The following is a 20,941-nucleotide window of genomic DNA, read 5'->3' as shown; positions in this document are numbered from 1 at the left end:
GAATCCTAGAGATCCTGGATGAACGGGCCGGAAAGGTTTTGTTAACATGGACCGGACCAGGCCTTATATATTCTGTATTCCTAGAAATCCTTTCATCCTGATAATATAATATAATTATCCAAACGGGGCCCAACTGATCTTTATATTTGTTTCTGGAAAATTACTATCCATGATTCCCATTGACGAAGTGCACCATGCATGCGGAACTAAATTCCTATTGGCATGAGAGCAAAACTTGATAGACTACTATATCGCAAATTCCAAGAAAACACCAAATTGGATTTTTTTTTTTTTCCATTAAACATGTTAGCAACAGTTAAAACTATCATTAAAATAAAATTTTACACAATATTAATTGGATAGGGTGAAACTTTGGCCAAGTTTATCCATACTCAACTCAACCTAACCAATAGTTAAGTCAAGTTATACATTTGCTAAGTGTTACCCAGGTAAAATCACTTTGGGCACGAGTTGAAGGTGTGAACAACTCGACCCCACTTCAAGCCAACCAAACTGTAACTTCAACTTCAGCCAATTCTGGCGTAATTCTTTCAAGTCAATCTAATTTTGCCCCAACAAGAACCCGACACCTCTAACAATCAGATTACATAGGCTATAACTGGAGTACACTAGTTAAGATTGAGACAGATCTAGCAGAAATTTAACCTACTCGATCACTGGGATCTACTTAAATCACTGCATATGTGAAAGAATTTTTGACCGGCAAGTCAGTAGTTTTTGCAACAAGATAAATTTTCAGAGAAGAATTCTTAAGTCTTGAAATCTATGAGGAACGAAATATATATATTAAAAACTTAAATCGTAAGGTCTTATGTCATGTTACAATATTTAAATGAATGACAAAGAAGAAAGCAATTGGGATGAAAAACCCATCATGCACCTAACTTACGCCAACTTTGACCAAGAGTAATATATACATGAAGTCATAATTCAGAACTGCGTCTCAAAAATTAATTAGATGAAACTTCTGATCAAGGCCAAATAAATTCAGTCACGAAACTGAACATTAACTTTGAACCAAACGTTTGAAACCTGATCAAACTTTGTTTGGAATGGCCATTTCGATCCAAACAATGAACATTTAATCCTGACCCGAATTAGATCTGGTTCGAGCCAATTATATATAGGTCCACATATAATGGTGTAAAAGAGGTCGAATCATGTTGACCTAGAACCTGTCCGACCTATCTTTGCCATATTTAGGTAAGTAATAACTAAATCGACATCTGATGAGAATTTGCTAATGTTAGCCCACCTCTCCACTTAAAATTTCCTAACCATCTGCCATCTTCTGACAACTGTTCTCATTTATTGTTAAGAAGGTGAACTAACAGCACAACACAATGTCCACCACCACAAATCTTTCCCACCCAACACCTGAAACATAACCCAAATGAAAGCCAACCACCAAGCTCTACCCTCCTAACACAATTCAAAGTCATCCCACCACCCTCCTCAAACTTCCCCATCAACCCCTTCACTATAAATACCAAACAAGGTGAGCTTCATCTCCCATCAAAGCACATCCTTAGCCCCTTCTTCTCATAGCTATCCAAAACCTTGTGATATTCCCAGCATCATGGCTTCCAACACTAGCCTCTTCACCATGAGCCTTCTCATTGCTCTCATGTTGCTGAGCTTCAACACCAGGAGCCATGCAGCTCGCCATCTTTTGGACACCGCTGCGCCAGAGTCTCCACCTGCGGCCCCGGCCATCCCAACCCTGCCCAAGCCGGCATTGCCACCGATGCCGGTTGTGCCGACTATTCCAAAGGTTACGGTGCCTCCGATGCCGGCGATACCGACTATTCCACAGGTTACGATGCCTCCGATGCCGGCGATACCGACAATTCCAAAGGTTGCAGTGCCACCATTGCCCGTGGTGCCGACTGTGCCAAAGGTTACAATCCCACCCTTGCCGACCATGCCTGCTGTCCCTAAGGTCACACTGCCTCCCATCTCTTCCATCCCAACCATCCCTTCCATTCCAAATATCCCCGGTATTCCCTTCCTTACACCACCTCCGGCTACCACTAGCCCATGATGGGCATGAGGATCGGATTCGTCGTCCAGTTTGATGCGTCGTATGTCAGATTGTATTGGAGTAGGACTAGAGGCCATTTTAGAGCAATATAATGGGACTTCTGGAGTCATTATATTGTTGTAGAGTATATGTTCGTGGGTCTCTCGAGTGATTTTATGTACTTCCATTGTATGTCATCGTGTATGTTACCTTGTCATTCATGAATTCACATATTCCCGTCATTATATTTATATACGTGGAGTTATCAACGTCTCTCTCTCTCTGTCTCTCTCTCTCTCTCTGTGCGCGCGCGCGCGCGCACGTAAATATATAAAATACTGAGTTTTATGACATGGACTGTGAATCTAGCAAAACTTTCTGATGTAGCGCAAACCTTGAAGTCTAATGGATCAAGCAGTCAAAATCTGTAGTGGTCCATGGAACTAGCAAATCTATAACGTATACAAAAATAATAGTTTTGATACACCTTCAGGTTAGAAATGGATGAAGCAGCCCGCAGTCTTTTTCTTGCTTTACTTGGCTACTAATCCCCATGGTGTATCATATTTCTAAGCGAACGAAAATTTCATAAAAAATTAAATCTATAATTTAAATTTGCTCCGGTATTATTTCGGGTAAGGCTAATGTGTGTTTGGGTGGATAAAAAAAAAGAAATGGATAACTTTATTTTATCCTTTATAATATTTTGAAGATATTTTTTTAAACATTAATAATATCTATAATTTCAACATATTCTTATATTCATGTATATTTTTAGAGGTATTTTAAAAATATTCATTTTATTCATGCGGCAACTAAAAGAATTCATGGTATTTAATATAGAAAATTTTTAATATTTTATATCATATCTGTTATTTAAATATTTTTGATTTTGAATATATTCTGATACAAATTAATTAAGTTGGATCAGTGTTCCAAACTTTTGGTATGTAACTTTAATAATTATCTCTTTAGACCATCACCTAGTTAAAATTTACCGCCTACAATTTGGATACACTACAGTAAGAAGGTTGTTTAGCGATCTTTTTTTGTCGATGCTTTTGGAAAGTGTCGGCAGGTTGCGCTGACCTGCCGACGCTTTTAAAAAGTGTCGTCTTTTAACGACGCTCAAAAGCATCGTAAAATTTGAGCATTGTCAACGCCGACGCTTTTAGCAAAAGCATCGTTAAATAAAGAAAATACCGATACTTTTTTACGTCATTATGTAACGACGCTAAAAAGCGTCGTTAGGTTCGTTTAATACCCCCAATCTCCCGTGCTCTAATCTATCTACCGCCGCTCCTTTCCACCCATTCCTCCGCCGACCTCCATCTCCGCCTCCGGCACCGCACCCGCCGTCCACGCCGCACCTGCCATCCACGCCGCACCGCCGTCCGCCGCTCCCTTCTGCTGCCGCATCCGTCGATGCTGCACCCGTGCGGTCCAAGCCGTACGCCGTCCGTCCTCTTAGAAGTAGCCTCCCCACCGGCCCTCCTTCCCTTCCTCCTCCCGACGATCGTTGGTTGGTTTTAATTTCCAACTGTTTAGATAGGTTGTCTGTTTCTTTTGATCTAATCATGCGAATGACTCTTTTTATAATGGCTTAGATGTGCAATTTTAGATTTGCTTCGTGTTTTTCTCTCTGCAAATATGTTCTCTCTGATTGAGTTACTTGTACACAGTATATTCTGAGTTCGACTGGTAGTTGTTTGTGGCTCAAAAATTTTATGATAAGTTGGAATCTGGAATTCTGTTGGTTTTTAGTGCATGAAGCTCACCTGTGACCAGCAACTGGCTTTACCTCCTTTTGTCACCTTAGAGAATTTTTATTCTCTTTTTTTTTTTTTAAAATGTGAAATATGGATCATGACCAATTTATGCATTTTGCTTTTTTTCTTTTGGTTAATTTATGTCCTCAAGGTCTTTAATTTTTCTGACATTTGATGCTGTTCCTGTGATCAATCGGGCAATACCTGCTTCTGTACTACGCAAGGCTGAAGTGCTGGTCTGCCAGACGAGGCAATCTCTCTGAGAAAGAACGAGTTCTGATAACGGTGAAAGGGTAATGAATCTGAATGCTTGGTTTAGCTTGCTGGGAGATCTGGTTTTAGTCGCTGGAAAAGCTGATAGATATTTGAGTTATAACTTTCCCAAATTTGTTCCTTTTCTATTAGTCTATTCCTTTTTGTTTTCCTTTATTTAATTATTGTCGTACTATGCAATTGAATCACTCTGCACCAATGTAACATTTTTTTCGTTTTCCTTTATTTACTTGGTTTTCCCAGTCCTCTTACATTCCAAGAGAGTAAAACCATGTCAAGGTGGGGTCACACTGTCTTATATTGGAAGTACACCTTTCAAGCAACATGCTCCCCCATGCCTTACAGCCACGCTTGTTGGGATTATAAGCCATTATTCTAAATCTAGAATCTTGATGAAGATAGAGAAGTCCACATGCGATCCTAGTATGATGGTGAAGCGATTTTGCCAACCCAATAATGAACGCTTTCCTTCATCTGCCCATTCTTCAAGTGATGTTAACATAATTTAGGGTTTTAATTTATGCTTTAATTGAAGAATGTAAATATTAGCCAAATGCAAGCATTACTTTTTGTGAGGTTTAGTAACAAAATGTTATGGACGTTTTGCTAGAATGCAGTCATGAAGCCCTATTATCAGCTTTACATCTCTACATGAAGACTCTCATGTGACTTATGTCTTCTAACTTTCTACTAGTTATTATGTAGGAGGAAGTGCTAAGAACTAACCAAATATAAAGGTGTCTAAGCTTCGATTATGCATGTATTCATAGATTAGCATCCTTTCCCCTCCATGAATGCAACAACCTAGAAGCCGTATAAGATTGCGGTGCTGAAGTTTAGCAATCAATGTAACCTCATTTTTTGAATTCATCAAGTCCTTGTGATGATTTTTCAGATAGCCTTTTCACAGCTATGTCCTGCCCATTGTTGAGCTTGCCCTGCCAAGTGTCAATCCACAAGTTGATGATGATGTCATATTATTTTTGTTTTACATCTAAATTCATTCAATTCAATAACGAACTATTTCTTTTGTACATAGAGTGAATGTTTAAGATCACATTGCTGTTTCATAATTACCTGATAAACATGGTCAAATCCACCCTCTCCAATTTTACTTTCAATTGAGAAGTTGTTTGTGGCAGCCAATATGATCTCAAGATCAAAGAAAGGAAGATCTGGTTCTTTGCTAGCACTTATTTCATCATCTGTACAATACTCTTCTGCTAGGTAGGCAGCTGTTCCATGCTGTTCATTTTGAAAAAAAAAAAACTACTTAGCATGGATTTTAATTTTAAAATCCATGCTAAGTAGATTTTCATGGGTGTTTTTGTGATGGTTGTGAATTTCATGCCAGGCAATGTTAATTATGAATTAATTTTAAAAAAAATTGTATTGCATAGAATCATAGACCCATCTTTTGATTAATGTACATATTCTATTGTATCCGTACATTTATTTATTTTTGTATGGATAAAAGAATTATGTACATTGATCAATTGATTGTCCAGTATGGACAGTTTGAAAAATATGAGTAATTCTATAAGTCATTACCATAATCAAATGGTATGCTGAGGGTTCGAAAAAAATTTTGGATGGTATTTTTCTTTTGTTCTTCCTATACGGAAGAACTAAGAAAAAATGCTGCCGAAATTTTTTTCGGCTCTTGTTGCATATCATTTGATTTCTGTAATTGACCTATAGAATTAATACATTTTCTGAATGGGATAGGACCTTCTTTACCTATGAGTTGATGATAGCAAGCATTTACTATATAAACTTTATCTACCTGTTATTTTTTTGGATTTTATGAAATGACTGATATTTTTTACTCATTGCATTAATATAGATTGTATAATTTTTTTTATTTTTAGATAAATTGCAAGTTTGGTCATTTTTATCCTACAATGGACAAAAGTTGGATAAATAAACCAAGGAATAGTAAAGAATATTTAGATGGAGTTCATGACTTCATTAAATTTGGTATGGAGAAAAGTAGTTTGAATGGAAAGATTTTATGTCCATGTCGGAAATGTGTAAATAGTTCTTCTTTAGATCCACAAATTGTTGAAGAACATTTGGTATGGAATGATTTTTTAAGAGGTTATACCGACTGAATTTTTCATGAAAAATCTATGTTGCCATCATCATGTAACCAACCCCTGACTCATTTTGGATCCACTAGCCTACAAGACAATTCTGTAAGAGATGATGATATAAGGGGTTTGATCACAGATGTTTTTGGACTTGGTGTTCAAAATTTAGGAGAATCCAGTAGTATACAAGAAACAGTTGGGATGTATGTACCTCCTGCATGTTACACAATGTCTGCTCGAGAAAAGGATAATTTTTTGGGAGTTTTGAAAAGTATCAAAGTACGTGATGGATATGCATCAAATATTTCACGATGTGTGCATCTAAAGGATCGAAAACTTTCAAATCTTAAAAGTCATGATGGTCACATATTGATGCAAAATATTTTTTCAATAGCTTTAAGATCGCCATTGCCGAAACAAGTTGTTGCAATTGTACTTCGATTATCGTCATTCTTTAAGGCATTATGTTCAAAAGTTATTGATCCTCGGGAATTTGATCAGTTAGAATCCGATATTGCAATTACACTTTGCCAGATGAAAAAAATTTTTCCTCCTGGATTTTTCACTATTATGGTACATCTGCTCATTCACCTAGCTTCAGAAGTTAAAGTTGGTGGACCGGTACATTATAGATGGATGTATCCTATTGAGAGGTATTATTGCAAATCTTAAATCTTTTGATAATTTTATTAGAAACAACAGCATACTGATATTTTAATAAATATTTAATTCTTGAAGATATCTTGTGCGTCTTAAAGATTATGTGCGAAATAGAGCCTATCCCGAAGGCTCGATTGCTGAAGCATATATTGCGGATGAATGTTTGACATTTTGTTCAAGATATCTTCAAGGTGTAGAGACTATTTTTAGTCGACCTCAACGGCATAATGACTTTGTGGAGAATGCAGAACTGTATAAGTTCTTAACCGCTGAAAAATTTTTGGGAAGAGCTGAAAGTATTGTACTTGATCAAAAATCCTTAGCACAAGCATATCGTTATGTGTTACTTCATAGTGACATAATATCTGACCATCGCAGGTTAGTATATTTAAGGCATGACATCAAGATTTAAATTTTATATTAGATATAATGTTCTAAATGATATATTTATATTTTATACAGTGAATTTTTAATTTATCAGAGACGAGCCAATCATAACATTTGTCCTAATGCAAGGATTGAACAACGATGGTTGGTCGAGTTATTCCCTATGTGGCTTTCGAATCAGGTGTGATTTATATTTAATTATGGGATACATTAATTTTTGATACATATTTAATATCAGATAACTCAACAGCACTTCATCATATCATTTTTTTTTAGGTATCAAAGATGATGGAGACAAATAATTCAGATGAACTAATAGCTCTTGCTCGAGGACCTAACAAGATTGTGAATAGATATAACAGTTTCATAATTAATGGCTTTAAATTTCATACTAGAGAACGGGAGAAATTTAGAAAAATACAGAATAGCGGTGTTATGGTGGAAGCGGATGGAAAATCCTATTATGGTGCACTTAAAGATATCTATGAGTTGGATTATTATAAAAAATTTAAAGTAGTATTGTTTAGATGTGATTGGATAGACATAAACTCACCAAGGGGTTTGAAACAAGATGCAAATGGATTTACACTTGTAAATTTTTCAAGGTTGATACACACTGGTGTGTTATTGAAAGATGACCCATTCATTTTTTCATCTCAAGCTCGTCAAGTATTTTATGTACAAGACACAAAAGATAAAGATTGGTTTACTGTCATCAAAACAAAACCTAGAGACTTATATGATATGGAAAACCAAGTGGAGGATGATGATGATACTTATACACAATGTATGCCCTACAATTTTATGCCAGCTGATGATTTAAATGCTACGACGACGTTGGTTAGGACAGAATTTGAAGGAAACACTACTGCTTGATTGTTATTGGTAATAATTATTTATGATGTATATATTTTGTATTAATTATTGTGTTATTTTACTCCATATATTAACTGATTCTACCTTTTATTTATATAAATGCTAGGTGACATCATGCGTCGCAGGGGATGATATGCTGGTGTGCAGTTTCAGTTTTCACAGACAGAGGCCGGTACGTCTTCTTCAGCACAGCAGCCTGAGGCCAGTTCAGCTGCACAGCATTCTGAGCCCTGTCCTTCATCATCAGCACAGTACGATCCTCCTATTCATCAGCCAGATGATGAGATACACGTGCAGGGTATATATTGTCTTTCATGTAATTTTATTTTTATTTTATTTTATGTATATTTATGCTATAGTTACTTTTATGTATTTTTTGCAGACGGATCCGGGAGAGTACGCCCCAGATGTGGACCCACAGTAGTACGAGATGTGTGGCAGATGCGTGAGGGCAAGAGAATTATTGTGGAGTGCAATCAGCTAGGTCAGCCAATTAAGAAAGCTGCCTGCTTATTGACTTCATTTTTGGGGACTGTTGCTCAGAGGCCTCAGCTATGTCCGTTGGACTATGCAAAATAGAATGACATGCTTCCAACGTACAAAGTTGAGCTCCTATGAGTTATAGAGGTAATGAATTGATATTCATACTATATATTAATTATTAATCACTTATATAATTTATTTCATTTAACTTTTTTTTTATAGAGCAAGTTTGTTCTCCCTCCATCCACTCATGATTTTATAATGAAGTCTCTCAACCACAAATGAAAAGAATATAGAGCACAATTGAAGAGGGACTATATGAGACAGGGTATGACAGAGGAGGAGATTGCTAGGAATTATCCTCCTGATGTATCCCCTCATCAGTGGATGGAGTTGGTTCATTATTAGTTCTCCGAGAGGGCACAGGTATATTATCTGCTCATTATCTTTTTTTTAAATATTTTATAAAAATATTAATTTATATTATATATTATATATTATACATATAACAAGTTCTTTACTTTATTTTACAGATTTATTCTGCTATTGGTAGAGCTGCACGAGTAGCTCAGTCTGTTCCTCATACATCGGGGTCGAAGAGTTATGCACGACTCCGACAGGAGTTTGTATGTTCCTTAAACTTTCATAATTAACTTTTAATTTTTATGTTGAAATATTTATATAACTAATATCATTATGTATCGTGGACCATGTCTGTATCATGATACTCATATATTTTTTTAAATTATTATAACTATTTGCTTAAAATTAAAATTATTTGTGTAGGTGGATGAGTATGGGAGGGAACCCGATAAAGTGGAGTTTTACCGGATGACTCATACTCATCAGGATGGTACTTTTGTTTGAGATGAATCGAGAGATTTATATGTACGGCATTATTAATATTCTATTTTTTGCAATAATTTTAATTTAATTTTGTTTGCTATTAATGTATAACTCTTGTTTTTAAAATAAATACAGGAGAGGGCTACATCTCTCATTGCGGAGCGTGACGACGAGTCCACAGCATCTACGCAGCAGAGCCGTATCGAGGCCGAGGTGTTCATAGAGTTGATGGGACCAGAGCGCTACGACCGAGTGAGGGGTTATGGAGTAGGAGTCACCCCCACTCAGTTATCTGAGGTTAGTAGATATACGCAGCATGCTGCAGCAGATGCTCAGAATTTACGCGTCCGCAGACTCGAGACAGAGATACAGGAGATTAGACAGAGTCGTGCCACTGAGATGGAGGAGATGCAACAGAGCCGTGTCGAGATGTAGGCCACGAGGGGACAGATTGATCGGCTTACATCTTTATTAGAGATGTATGGCCCATCTCAGGTAAACACATATTATTAAATATATATTTTTATATTAATTTAATGATCTATATATTTTTATTTATAGATATGCAAATCATGCTTTTGATATATTTCTTGTAGGCTCCTGGCACATCAGGCACCCGTCGAGACAGCGGCACGTCACGTGGAGACAGCGACGACCATCCACCTGCAGATTGATATTATTTTATTTTTATTATATTCTTATATTTATTTATATTACTCTTGATTGTAAGGGACAATTAGTACTTTGTTTTTATTTATATAAAACAATGTCTTTTGGTTTGGTTAAATTTGCTATTGAAGTTTACTTTTGGTGTGAATAGTGGTGATTGTACAGGTTTATATTTGAATAATTGATATAATTTTGTATAGGAATGTATGTATTTTTTTTTGTATATAAAATCTGTATATTTTTTTTTTCTGTTACAAAACTTTACGACGCTTATAAGCGTCGTTAATATACTGTTTAACGACGCTTATAAGCGTCACTAATGACTTAACTGCCGACGCTTCAAAAAGCGTCTTGGTAGAGTGGAGGATGCGTTGTTTTTAACGATGCTAAAAGTGCCATTAGAAGATACTTTTACGACACTTTAAAGCGTCGTGAAAAATTATTGCGACGCTTTTAAAAAGCGTCGGCGCTTTTTGTCTCCACTCTTGCATAGACGACACTTTCGCGATACTTTTTGAAGCGTCGTAAAGCTTATTAACGACGCTTATTAGCGTCGTAAAATACTTTTTATAGTGTCGCCTTTCACCATTTTCACTGTAGTGATAGTAGATTTTGGATCTATCTTTTATAATTATATTATTTATTTAGTTTTTATTATTGAATTTCAGTTGATATCCGATTCATATCTGAATGATATCTAACTTATATCTATATTCAGATAGAGAAAATATCGATATAACTAATATCCGATTTGTATGTATTTTCATCTAAAATAAATTTAGATATGCTTAATATCTGATTGATTTATTTAAAATAAATATAGATATTAATTTTAATATCAACTTAATATCCTATGTATATTTAGTAAAAAAAATATATGAATATAACAGTGTTCAATCCATTTTCAGTCATACAGCTAGTTACTTTTTTTAGCTCCTTGGCATCCTCCACGTCGCTGCCAGCAATCTTGTCCACAATAAGCTCACCTCCTCAAGCCTTCTGCACCAATAGACAACTTCTTTGCATATAACTTTGTATAGTTTAAATAATTTTCTTTTGATCATTTTTTTAATTATTTAGGCAAGAGTCTAGCAAAGCAGTCAAAGCTCATAAGAAGTTTATGTTGTTCATGGTGTACCTTGCATTGGAAAGGGGAGGCAAGGGAAGAGAGTATGAAATTGAAAATGGATCCTAACATCACAACCTAGTGATCATGCACTTTGTGCAATCAAGATAAACAACCCTTTTATTTTTTTTTTTCATACAAAAATAATCAATTTATTATGATAGTTTTGCTACTGCTATGTTACCCCGATATCTGAATCTTTATTTTCCATTCAAACCCAACTGAATATTTCATCATGCACTGATGGCCAGGACCTATTAAAAATTCTTTTCTGAGTTCTGATGTTTCACATTTTCCATGTGGAGGTTGCAAACAAGGAATTGACGCCATTAAAAAATAGTTACCTTGGCCCAGCCCAACTTGATGGTGTCTCATATTTCCAAGTGAAAACAAAAATTTCTCACAAAAACGTGGATAAGAGGTGGTAGCCGACGGAAGCGGGGTTCAGTGCCCTCCACTCGTGCTTCCCGTGCTCGCCAACCAAAAATTTCTCCAAAAATAATAAATAAATAGAAACAACCAAAAAAATCCACCAACAGAAAGAAAAAAAAAAAAAAAAGCCGTCCAATCCCACCTCTCGAACCGGTAAATTCTTCCTACATTTCACCTATCCGTCACCCAATCGTTCGTTTGACGGCACACCCAGATTCCCCTATCTCCAATACACCAACAAGCCAACTCCTGCCCTCTTTAATTCCTTAAATTAGTCCCGATTTGCGCTTAAAATTCACATTTTGGGGCTTTAATTTGCTGAAGTTCGAATCTTTTTGCGTTATTATCAGAATACTGGAGTAAAGGCCTTGTCTTGTTGATCCTATCCTTCCATATTTTGGCTTCTGGATTTGGAGTAGTTGGGGCTTGCTATGGCTCTGCAACTCAGCAGTGCAGGGTTTTGCCTCTTCCGTGGCAGGAGAGCTCTTACGACGAGAGCCGTGGCCTCTGAGAACGTTACAACGTTGAAAGAAGAGGACAAAGTGAAGCTGGGAGGATCGGATGTGAAGGTCAGCAGGTTGGGGATTGGTGCTTGGTCGTGGGGAGACACCAGCTACTGGAATAACTCCGGATGGGATGGTAACGTTCTCCACTGATTGCTATATATTGTATCATTATTGTCTTTGAGTTTGATACCATATTCTGCACGAAAGGAAGCATCCTTTTTGTCTTTTGAGCTTAAGGGGAGTGAGCTGTGAGCTTTATTGGCTGAACGTGTTGTTGTAGTTGTTGATACCGTGTTCTTCTTCTTCTTTTGAATGAATGGGTATTGTTTGATTGGGTTTGTTTATATCATTTTTTCTTTTTTTTTTCTTTTTTCAGATGGTACGAAACATTTAATTCACCAACTATAAATAGGCATGCAACTTACCTCCACAAGGGGGGAGATCATTAGGAAGCTCTTGCAAACAATCCCAGGTTTCATAACATTATTTAGTTCTACCAGTATAAGCTAACCAATCTGAGAAACTATTGAGTTTCTTTCTTGCACATTAAAACCTTACATTGCAGAATTTGCTTTCCATTTTATATATTTTTAGGATAAGATTACCTAGGTGCCAAGGTGTACTCTCTTTTCTATCGAATATGCTGTTGAATGGTAGACATATAATCTGGTTGACTTGGGCCTTCTTAGCCTTTCCCAGGCTTCAGCAGAACATTAGCTTCCTTAGATCGCTCTGGTTTGAAGAATTTTATTCTACTTGGCAGTTCGTTTTTCTTTTTTAGCTTTATTCTTGTTCTATTCATTTCATCTTCTGATCCAATGAATTGATGGGAAATTCCCATCTTTTTTTTCCTCAAGAGGATTGGTGAAGTGTATAAATGTTGATATTGGAGGTTAAATGGGGTTATAGGATAAGTTGATGATACAACTAAAAACTTATTGATGTCATGATGCAGCCTTCTTGGTAACTAAGACTTTGAAATCTCCCCAACAACCTAAGTAGGGAAGATATGAGGAAACAACAGCAAAATACTCAACTTGCAAAAGAGAATTATGAGCAGAAAATAAGTTTCACTCAATTTCTTTCACCCTTTTCTGTGAAGGGACCGTTACATGGGTATTTATAGATCTTAAGCCCTCATCCTTTCCTAGAAGGAACATTCCATGAAATAACTGATCTTGACCCATGTTGTATTTTTGACTCCCTCACCTTCCATGTTATTTCCTACATCTCATCTCAAAAATCTACCCAGAAGAGGGAAAAGAGCAAAAAAAAAAAAAAAAATGGAGGGAATTGATTCTAGCAGAAATGATAGCTTTTGATCCTTATGGAGATATCTTATTTTCTTAAACTAATAGGTGAAAGAGAATCTAGGGAATCGAATAGGATTTTGATCACCGTAAAAATGACAGACTTTGATGAGCTCTAGCATATTGCCTGATTATGGTTGATTTTTGAAATCAATCATTTTTACATCATTTTCTCCATATGACATTAGGCTTGCAGGTCTTCTTTTTTAGTTAGGTTACTTTGTTAGACTTTAAGATGTGGTCCTTTACAGTAGGTCATTATTCTTTTTAGGTTTGAGAAAACTTGTCTTCGAGCTAAAAATCCTCTCTGGTTGTCCTTGAAAATGTTCTTGGTAACAGGAAAAGAAAAATCTCTCTTTTTCTTTGGAGGTCTTTCTTTCTCATCTATTTGAGAATGATCTTTTCTCCATCTTTATAAAAGGCATAGGTGTTCCATCTTCTGTCATGTAAAACCTCTTAATCATATTGTCATGGACAATCAAGAAGGATATGACAGGCATCCATAGGAGCAACATCATACCAATGCCTTCCCATGATGCAAGTTTGTGAGGTTAGGGATGTTTGTCAATCTTTAGGCGAAGCTTGTCAACAACCTCCCCCAAGATAACATTCTTGCCTGACCTATTGTTGATGATAATGTAGCATATTCCTCCTCCCAGTGCACATCTTGCTTGGGTGATGTTGGTGCATAACCAGTTTTCATCTATTACTGTTGGGAAGAACATAATTTGGTGAATCCTAAGGCTTGGACCATCATCTGCCTCTCTCAACATTATTTTGGCTTGAAATCATGCACTGCATTTCCCACAGTCCATGATGATCATCTATCTTCTTGTTGCCTCTATCATACTCTTGTTCACATTGGCAAGGTGGATTCCATTAGTGGGCTGTTGCTGTAGACATTCTGTTGGAATTGCTTAGGAGGTCGGCCCTTGTTCATTCCGTAAATCATAAGGCTTGGACTGTTATCTGCATCTATCTCAATGCAACACTCTTTTGGCTCATTATCATGCACTGCATTTCCCACAGTTCACAATGATCATCTATCTTCATGTTGCCTTTATCATGCTTATGTTGGCGGCATCAACAAGGTGGATTGCATTAGAGGGTTGTTGTTGTAGGCATTCTCTTGGAAGTGCTTAGGATGTTCCCCTTTGTTCACACATGCTGTTTTGTCATTCATTGGTTGGTGAAGATGTGGTGTTTGGTGTCATTCAGGGTGCTAAATCAGGACTTTCCTTGCATACTTTGCAAGTTTGTTGAAGGGCTACAAAGGGCTTGGACCCTCAGCTTCCTTTCAGCTTGATGCCTTCTGATAAGCATTGTCATCATGCCACATCATATGATCCATGATCTTATTATAGATGGCAAGCTGCAACTGGTTGAGGTAGTGGGCTGCCTGGGTTCATCTTTCATTTGGGCATGCTTACAGGGAGAGGTTGAAAAATTCCTCAATATTTCTATTTTCTAGTAATGCTTTTATCAACCGGCCACAAACTCATTTGCCTCTGATAAAAAGGTATGTGAATGCTCCAGAGGAAGTGACATCGGAAATGTTTTCCATCCTATCCCATTCAGTATTCATGGGTTTGCTGATTGATGAAGTTTCAAGATCATGCCATGATGCATCATAAGACTGCAATTTGCTGATTTTAGCGGATTTAATTTAAGTTATTAATTTTTGTATTTTCCTTTTATTTCTAGTTGTTTTTAGTTCTAGCAGGTTATTTTCAAATTAAGTGCAGATCAAAAGATTTATGTTTGTTTGGGAAGTTGATGAGGCTAATATTGCAGCATTACTGTTTATGCTACAGTAACTACGAATAGTAATCGTGCGTTTTTGCAGGAGTTTTGGGATTTTGTAGTTGAGTTGGATGATTGATTAGTGAAGACAGGATGATTCCTTCAGTTTTTTCCTTGTATGGTGCAATTCTGCGACGGATGTGCGCTTTCTCAAACACTAGATGTGATTCCTTGATCCCAGATTAAGTCCCATATTATCCTTCCTTTTTTCCCTTCCCCTTTTTTTTTCATTTTCTACTCATAATCTATCTTTCTTCTAATTTTTCTTCATCAAATACACCCTATTGGTTACTATAGATTTTTCATATCGCCTACATCTTAGATCATTTTTCCAGGAAATTTCAGAAAACATTTTATTTCAATTGTTGAGCTGGATAAACCCTTAAAAATTCAATTTAAGCCCTATAATCCTAAAACCAAGGTTAGGTTGTATTCATCCATTACTTATTTACTTTGAAAACATTGCTGTTTTAGTTCAGTTTTCTTGACAATTCAGCTCTTAACCTGAAATTCCTGTAATATATAGACATCAGCCCTATCGTAAACCCTAATAAGGTCTCTTTCCTCAACTGTCCTACATTACTGATGCTAACCTTCAACTGCTGCCTATTTTCCCACCTCATAGGAGCATAACCATGAAGTTTAGTGGCACAAATTTTACCTTTTTATGCTCAGGGATATCCATCATATCAGAATAGCACTCCACTTAGGGATATCCGTTACATCAAAAAAAGGTTTCACCATCATAAGCCACTCGGTTTGTCATTCAGATGGATTGCCATGGAATTCTTGAAGTTCCATTTTTATGCCATAAAAGCCATTGTGGTCTCAGAAGCCATGCTCTGCACATTTGTTCACCCTCTTCTGATGTAAAGCTTGGTGGTGCAAGAGGTTTTAAGTGCCCAGTGCAATCTTCAAAGACCACCTCTGTTTATAATGCATTCCTTCTGACTAATGGTCTCGTATCACAAGCACTATTATTCTCTGATTGAAGTTGTGCCATCTGTTCTCACAACCATTGAATCTTAATGTTTCTCAATCTATTTCCTCTTAGCTAGTGCCTTCTTGATGATTAAGACTCTGAAATCTTGGGTTTCTAAATATGTTCTCACACTGTAAAAAGACAACTTATAGTGTCCTTAGTTTTTTTATCATTCTCAGTTGATAAATGTGATCAAAAGGTTTTAATTGTCAACTCCTGTTCTCTATAGAAAAATCTTACATTGCATTGAGATGCCAGATCGGACGCTGAAGGCAGCTAAGGCGGCTTTTGATGCAAGCATAGATGGTGGAATAACCTTCTTTGATACAGCTGAAGTCTATGGTGCAGCGGTAGGATACCAGCTTCTGTTCTTCTTTCTCCTAGGGCTTTTTTGATGGCATGAACAAATATTTGAATGAAAATTTTATGCATTTTTTTCCTTTTTGCAGTTCACAGGAGCAGTGAATTCAGAAACTTTACTTGGAAGGTACCTGATCTGATAATTCTCAGTTTCTGATTTCATTTCTCTTTAGGTTGTTCTCCACTCTATTTCTCAGATATTTGGATTCTAATACTATCTTTAACACTTTCTGCTTGAGTTTTGCTAAATTGTCATTAAATAACAGCTTCATTAAGGAGAGGCAACAAAAAGAATCAGTTGAGGTAGCTGTGGCAACAAAATTTGCAGCTTTGCCATGGAGGTTTGGCCGGGGGAGTGTCCTCTCTGCTCTCAAAAGTTCACTTTTTCGTCTTGGCCTTTCGTCAGTTGACCTCTACCAGCTTCATTGGTCTGCTTGTCAAGCCTCTTCCTGCTTCTGTTCCTTGCAAATTATCTCAGTACAATGGTAACTGATGTAATGAGTATTGGTGATTTTCAGGCCAGGTATTTGGGGGAATGAAGGTAGTTGATCTTTACATTGAGTAGATGTTGAAGTGATATCTTTCTCTGTGACTACCTAGTGCCCCATTTTAAGAAGCTCAAGTACAAGGTGACAGTTCTTTTGAAATCAATTCAGGATACATTGATGGACTTGGAGATGCTATTGAACAGGGCCTCGTAAAGGCTGTTGGAGTCTCAAATTACAGTGGTAATTGCCTCACTTTTCTTTGGTTACTTTTGCTACAAAAAGCGTGTGCTTCATGTGATAACATAACAAATCTGGCTTTTTATATGGGGCAGAAAAGCGTCTTCGAGGTGCTTATAATCAACTCAAGAAGCGGGGAATTCCACTAGCTTCAAACCAAGTAAATTACAGTCTCATATATAGAAATCCTGAGAGAAATGGTGTGAAGGCTGCTTGTGATGAGCTGGGGATCACCTTGATTGCGTATTCTCCTATTGCTCAAGGCATGATTTGTGTATTTGTAGTTTGTTATATTATACACTTTACTTTATGACATTATAAACTGGTTGCAATTATTTCATAGCTTTGACATTTTGCGAAACATAGTTTTGGGTTATGGCCTGTAAATGGTGCAATGTATAATGTGAGTTTAATGCCTAAAAGTACTCCTTAAAATTCATTACTATGGTTGTGTGCTACTTGAAACTGGCAGTTTAGCTTACCATCTCAAGACACTAATATTGCTTCATCAGCATATTTGTCATACTTTCTAAATACAGGTTTCAAGTTTGTGAGACGGTAAATTGTAATAGCCTCTCCACAAACTATCTTATGATGTATAGTGGTCTAACGTGTTGCAATGTACGTTAAGAATCTTTTGCTGGCTGTTATGAAACTTCCTGGTAGTATCATATGGGGAAACAAAAGCAGCTCCTCAGTGTGGCAAATTGTGATGCCTGCAAAATATCACCAAGAAGTTGATTAATTTAGCACTCTGGGTTTTGAATGATATTTGAATTCTTTTCTAGAAAAATTAGCATAGTTTTTATCATTAAGTAGAAGAACTCATTTTCATTCCTGCATATGACTACTACAGAGTTAGAATGACATGTTTACGATCTGACTTGGCAATAACTGGTTACTGGTGTTATCTGAGTGTCTACTCAATTTTTCTGAGTTCCCCTAGAGACGGAAATTTTCTTGACATTAACCTTTGGTTTTTTTTTTTCAGGTGTCCTGACTGGAAAGTATACACCAGAGAATCCACCAACAGGCCCTAGGGGCCGGATTTACACTCCTGAAGTCCTCAAAGAGGTAAGAAATTGCTGGACCGAGATTACTTGCTGCTTCTAATACCATATACAGCCCTTTTGTTAAAGGGATTATATGTTTTGCAGCTACAACCACTGCTGACTAGGATTAAAGAGATAGGACAGGGTTATGGCAAAAGTCCCACGCAGGTTCTATTCTTGTCTTAAACTGGTGGTGCTTTTTTGTTCACTTGGAGTCGTGCTTGTTTTATGAATCGCTAACAGAAGTGAAAATTTCCATACCCTAAGTGAAAAAGAACAAAAATATAGAGAAAGTGCAGTGGAGATGTCAGAGAAGATATGTGGTTTTGCAGATGGTTGTATCTATGGCATTGCAACTCATAACCTCCGATTGCTCAGCTTATCAGAATATATGTTGATATTTTATTGACTTACAGGAGGCAAGCCATAACATAAAGAATTTTTTGTCCAAGACATCCTTTTTGTTCTTCGTCTATCTGTTTTTCATTTAAAGGTAAGCATTGAGTAGTTTTTGCAACAATTCAGAAAAGGGCAACAGGTCACTTTGGATTCTCTTACATACTTGCACATGTTTTTACTAGGGAAGAGATGAATAGGTTATCCCAACTATCCGGAAAAGGTAGAGGTCCAATTTAGATGTTTTATAATAGAAAAATAGGTGCATCTTATATACATGTGGGGCTCTCATATTGAGAAGATTATACTGTGATTCACGTTGCATGAGGAAGCTATATTACTGTTTTTTAGGAAAAAAATTGGAAAAAGCTGCCAAGAAGAGAATATTCCAACACTTAGGCATGCAATTATCTGCTGTTACTTTCATGCAGCTGTAAAATGGTATTCCAGTCCCAATCACATGACAAGAATTGAAACCTTAATGCAGCCTAAAATAAAAGATACTTCAGTTTATTAATCAATGCCGGCTAAAATAAAATTTCATACTGTTGTCTGCTTCTTTTGAACAACAAAATGCGATCTGCTAACAGGCAGGATACTTTTTTCTGCAGGTTGCCCTAAACTGGTTGACATGTCAGGGGAATGTTGTGCCTATCCCTGGAGCCAAAAATGCAGAACAGGCTAAGGAGTTTGTTGGTGCTCTTGGGTGGAGGCTCACAGATCAAGAGGTTGAGGAGCTTCGCTCGCTTGCATCCAAAACCAGACAAGTTATTGGATTCCCCATTGAAAGATTGTAACTCAACAATCATAAGAAATAGAATGCTTATACACAATTATATGACATCTTGTACCATACATACTTGCTCATATACTATTCCATGATGCAACTATGATGTCAAATAATAGATTTCATTTGCAGATATTTACAAATGGAAGGCCATTACTTGTGGTGTGCTGGCCTATTAATTGTTAGGTACTTGGGTTTGGAACTATAAATCTTAGTAAAGATACATGTGCTATCGTATAATGATTAATTTTTGGTTTTAAGCTTTCCGTGGCATCATACAGAGGTTATTTTTTTTCTCCTTATGGGATTCGGGTTGTCCCATTCCACAAATATTCTAGGTATTTATGAATATAGATCTCACCCACTTTGATTTTGCTAATTGTACTTATCCAATCCACGAATCTCATAGAATTTTTGATCTAATCATCTAAACATGTCCTAATACTTTATTTCTTTCTTGGCCCTTTAGCATGATGACTGATAGCCATTTTGGTGAATTGAATTTCTTCAGAAGTAGAATGTGAGGTCTGAAGAAAAAGAATCCCATGCCAGCTAAGCAGAATGTAGAGATAACATATTCCACACTAGTAGAGGTTCATGAAGAACTAATTTTTCAAGCACCATATGTTTCTCTATGTTTTTTGCACCTATGTTTCATTATCTAGATTTTCTTGCTATGAGACTCAATTGTCATTCCCCTCTTCCTTGGGTCGTTATTGGCAGCTCATCTCCCATTTGCACTAGAGTGCTGCCATGTTTGCCCAAGAGCCTCTGCAGAAAGGCAGTACACTCAATTTTCAGTGGAAGACAAGGTGTACATGGGGGTTTGGTTGTTAATTTAGAGCCACAAGGCCAACCCTGCTCTTGGCAATTGAAGAAATCATGAGTTGCAGCTATTTAGGGGAGGTCTTGGGGAACGCCAAGTATTTTCCATTGCATTAATTGCTTGCTAATTTTGCCATCAACTATTTCCAATTTCACTTTGCCTCTAGAAAGAGGTTTGAGTGATCAAGGCCAATATTTAGTTTGCATGAAAGCGCTATCAAAACTGTTAAACTAGCCAAAAAATTGAAAGATGTCGTACACACACACATACATACATATATACATATGTGTATATACATATATGTATGTATGTATGTATATATAGGTGTGTATGTGTGTGTATGTATATGTATGTATGCGCGCGCGCGCGCGCGCGCGCACACACACACACACATATATATATATATATATATATATATATATATATAGGTAAAATTAGAGAAAAAGGCTCGATTTGGGGAGAAGGGTTTGAATGAAGGTTCGGCTTAAAAAGAAGTGGAATAGAGGAGTAGAGCTTCAGGTCATCTTGGGTTAAAA

The 20,941-nt window shown here is 36.8% G+C and overlaps 2 protein-coding genes across 5 annotated transcripts; both read left to right on the top strand.

Moving 5' to 3' along the window:
* The first annotated feature begins 1,524 nt into the window (after positions 1-1,524).
* Positions 1,525-2,313, top strand: LOC105032031 (uncharacterized). The gene has a single exon (XM_010906363.4). The coding sequence runs from the start codon at positions 1,601-1,603 to the stop codon at positions 2,063-2,065; it is 465 nt and encodes a 154-aa protein (XP_010904665.1). The 5' UTR covers positions 1,525-1,600; the 3' UTR covers positions 2,066-2,313.
* A 9,347-nt stretch (positions 2,314-11,660) lies between these two features.
* Positions 11,661-19,722, top strand: LOC105032029 (uncharacterized oxidoreductase At1g06690, chloroplastic). 4 transcript variants are annotated; one of them, XM_010906360.4, is made up of 11 exons: positions 11,661-11,811; positions 12,009-12,297; positions 16,518-16,609; positions 16,709-16,746; positions 16,886-17,047; positions 17,138-17,160; positions 17,276-17,347; positions 17,440-17,607; positions 18,336-18,418; positions 18,502-18,564; positions 19,404-19,722. In XM_010906360.4, exons 2-11 carry the CDS (start codon positions 12,090-12,092, stop codon positions 19,587-19,589), a joined length of 1,095 nt encoding a protein of 364 aa, XP_010904662.1. In that variant the 5' UTR covers positions 11,661-11,811; positions 12,009-12,089; the 3' UTR covers positions 19,590-19,722. The 4 variants fall into 4 exon arrangements, with proteins under 4 accessions (XP_010904662.1, XP_073115754.1, XP_029116711.1 ...); XM_073259653.1 differs by lacking the exon at positions 11,661-11,811 and adding an exon at positions 18,813-18,889 and having other exon boundaries at positions 11,832-12,297; positions 19,404-19,633; XM_029260878.2 differs by lacking the exon at positions 11,661-11,811 and having other exon boundaries at positions 11,833-12,297.
* The last annotated feature ends 1,219 nt before the right edge of the window (positions 19,723-20,941 follow it).

This window comes from Elaeis guineensis, chromosome 6, assembly GCF_000442705.2.
Source record: "Elaeis guineensis isolate ETL-2024a chromosome 6, EG11, whole genome shotgun sequence".
Lineage (NCBI taxonomy): Eukaryota > Viridiplantae > Streptophyta > Magnoliopsida > Arecales > Arecaceae > Elaeis > Elaeis guineensis.
Note: the sequence above shows the minus strand (reverse complement) of the source record. Positions and strands in the feature narration are given on the sequence as shown.

Bases quoted from the DNA above. Each gene is read 5' to 3' on its own strand.
- LOC105032031 (XM_010906363.4), top strand. From the start codon at position 1,601: ATGGCTTCCAACACTAGCCTCTTCACCATGAGCCTTCTCATTGCTCTC.
- LOC105032029 (XM_010906360.4), top strand. From the start codon at position 12,090: ATGGCTCTGCAACTCAGCAGTGCAGGGTTTTGCCTCTTCCGTGGCAGG. The intron at 16,610-16,708 runs GTAGGATACCAG...TCCTTTTTGCAG, and splicing joins CTGAAGTCTATGGTGCAGCG to TTCACAGGAGCAGTGAATTC. The intron at 17,608-18,335 runs GCATGATTTGTG...TTTTTTTTTCAG, and splicing joins GTATTCTCCTATTGCTCAAG to GTGTCCTGACTGGAAAGTAT.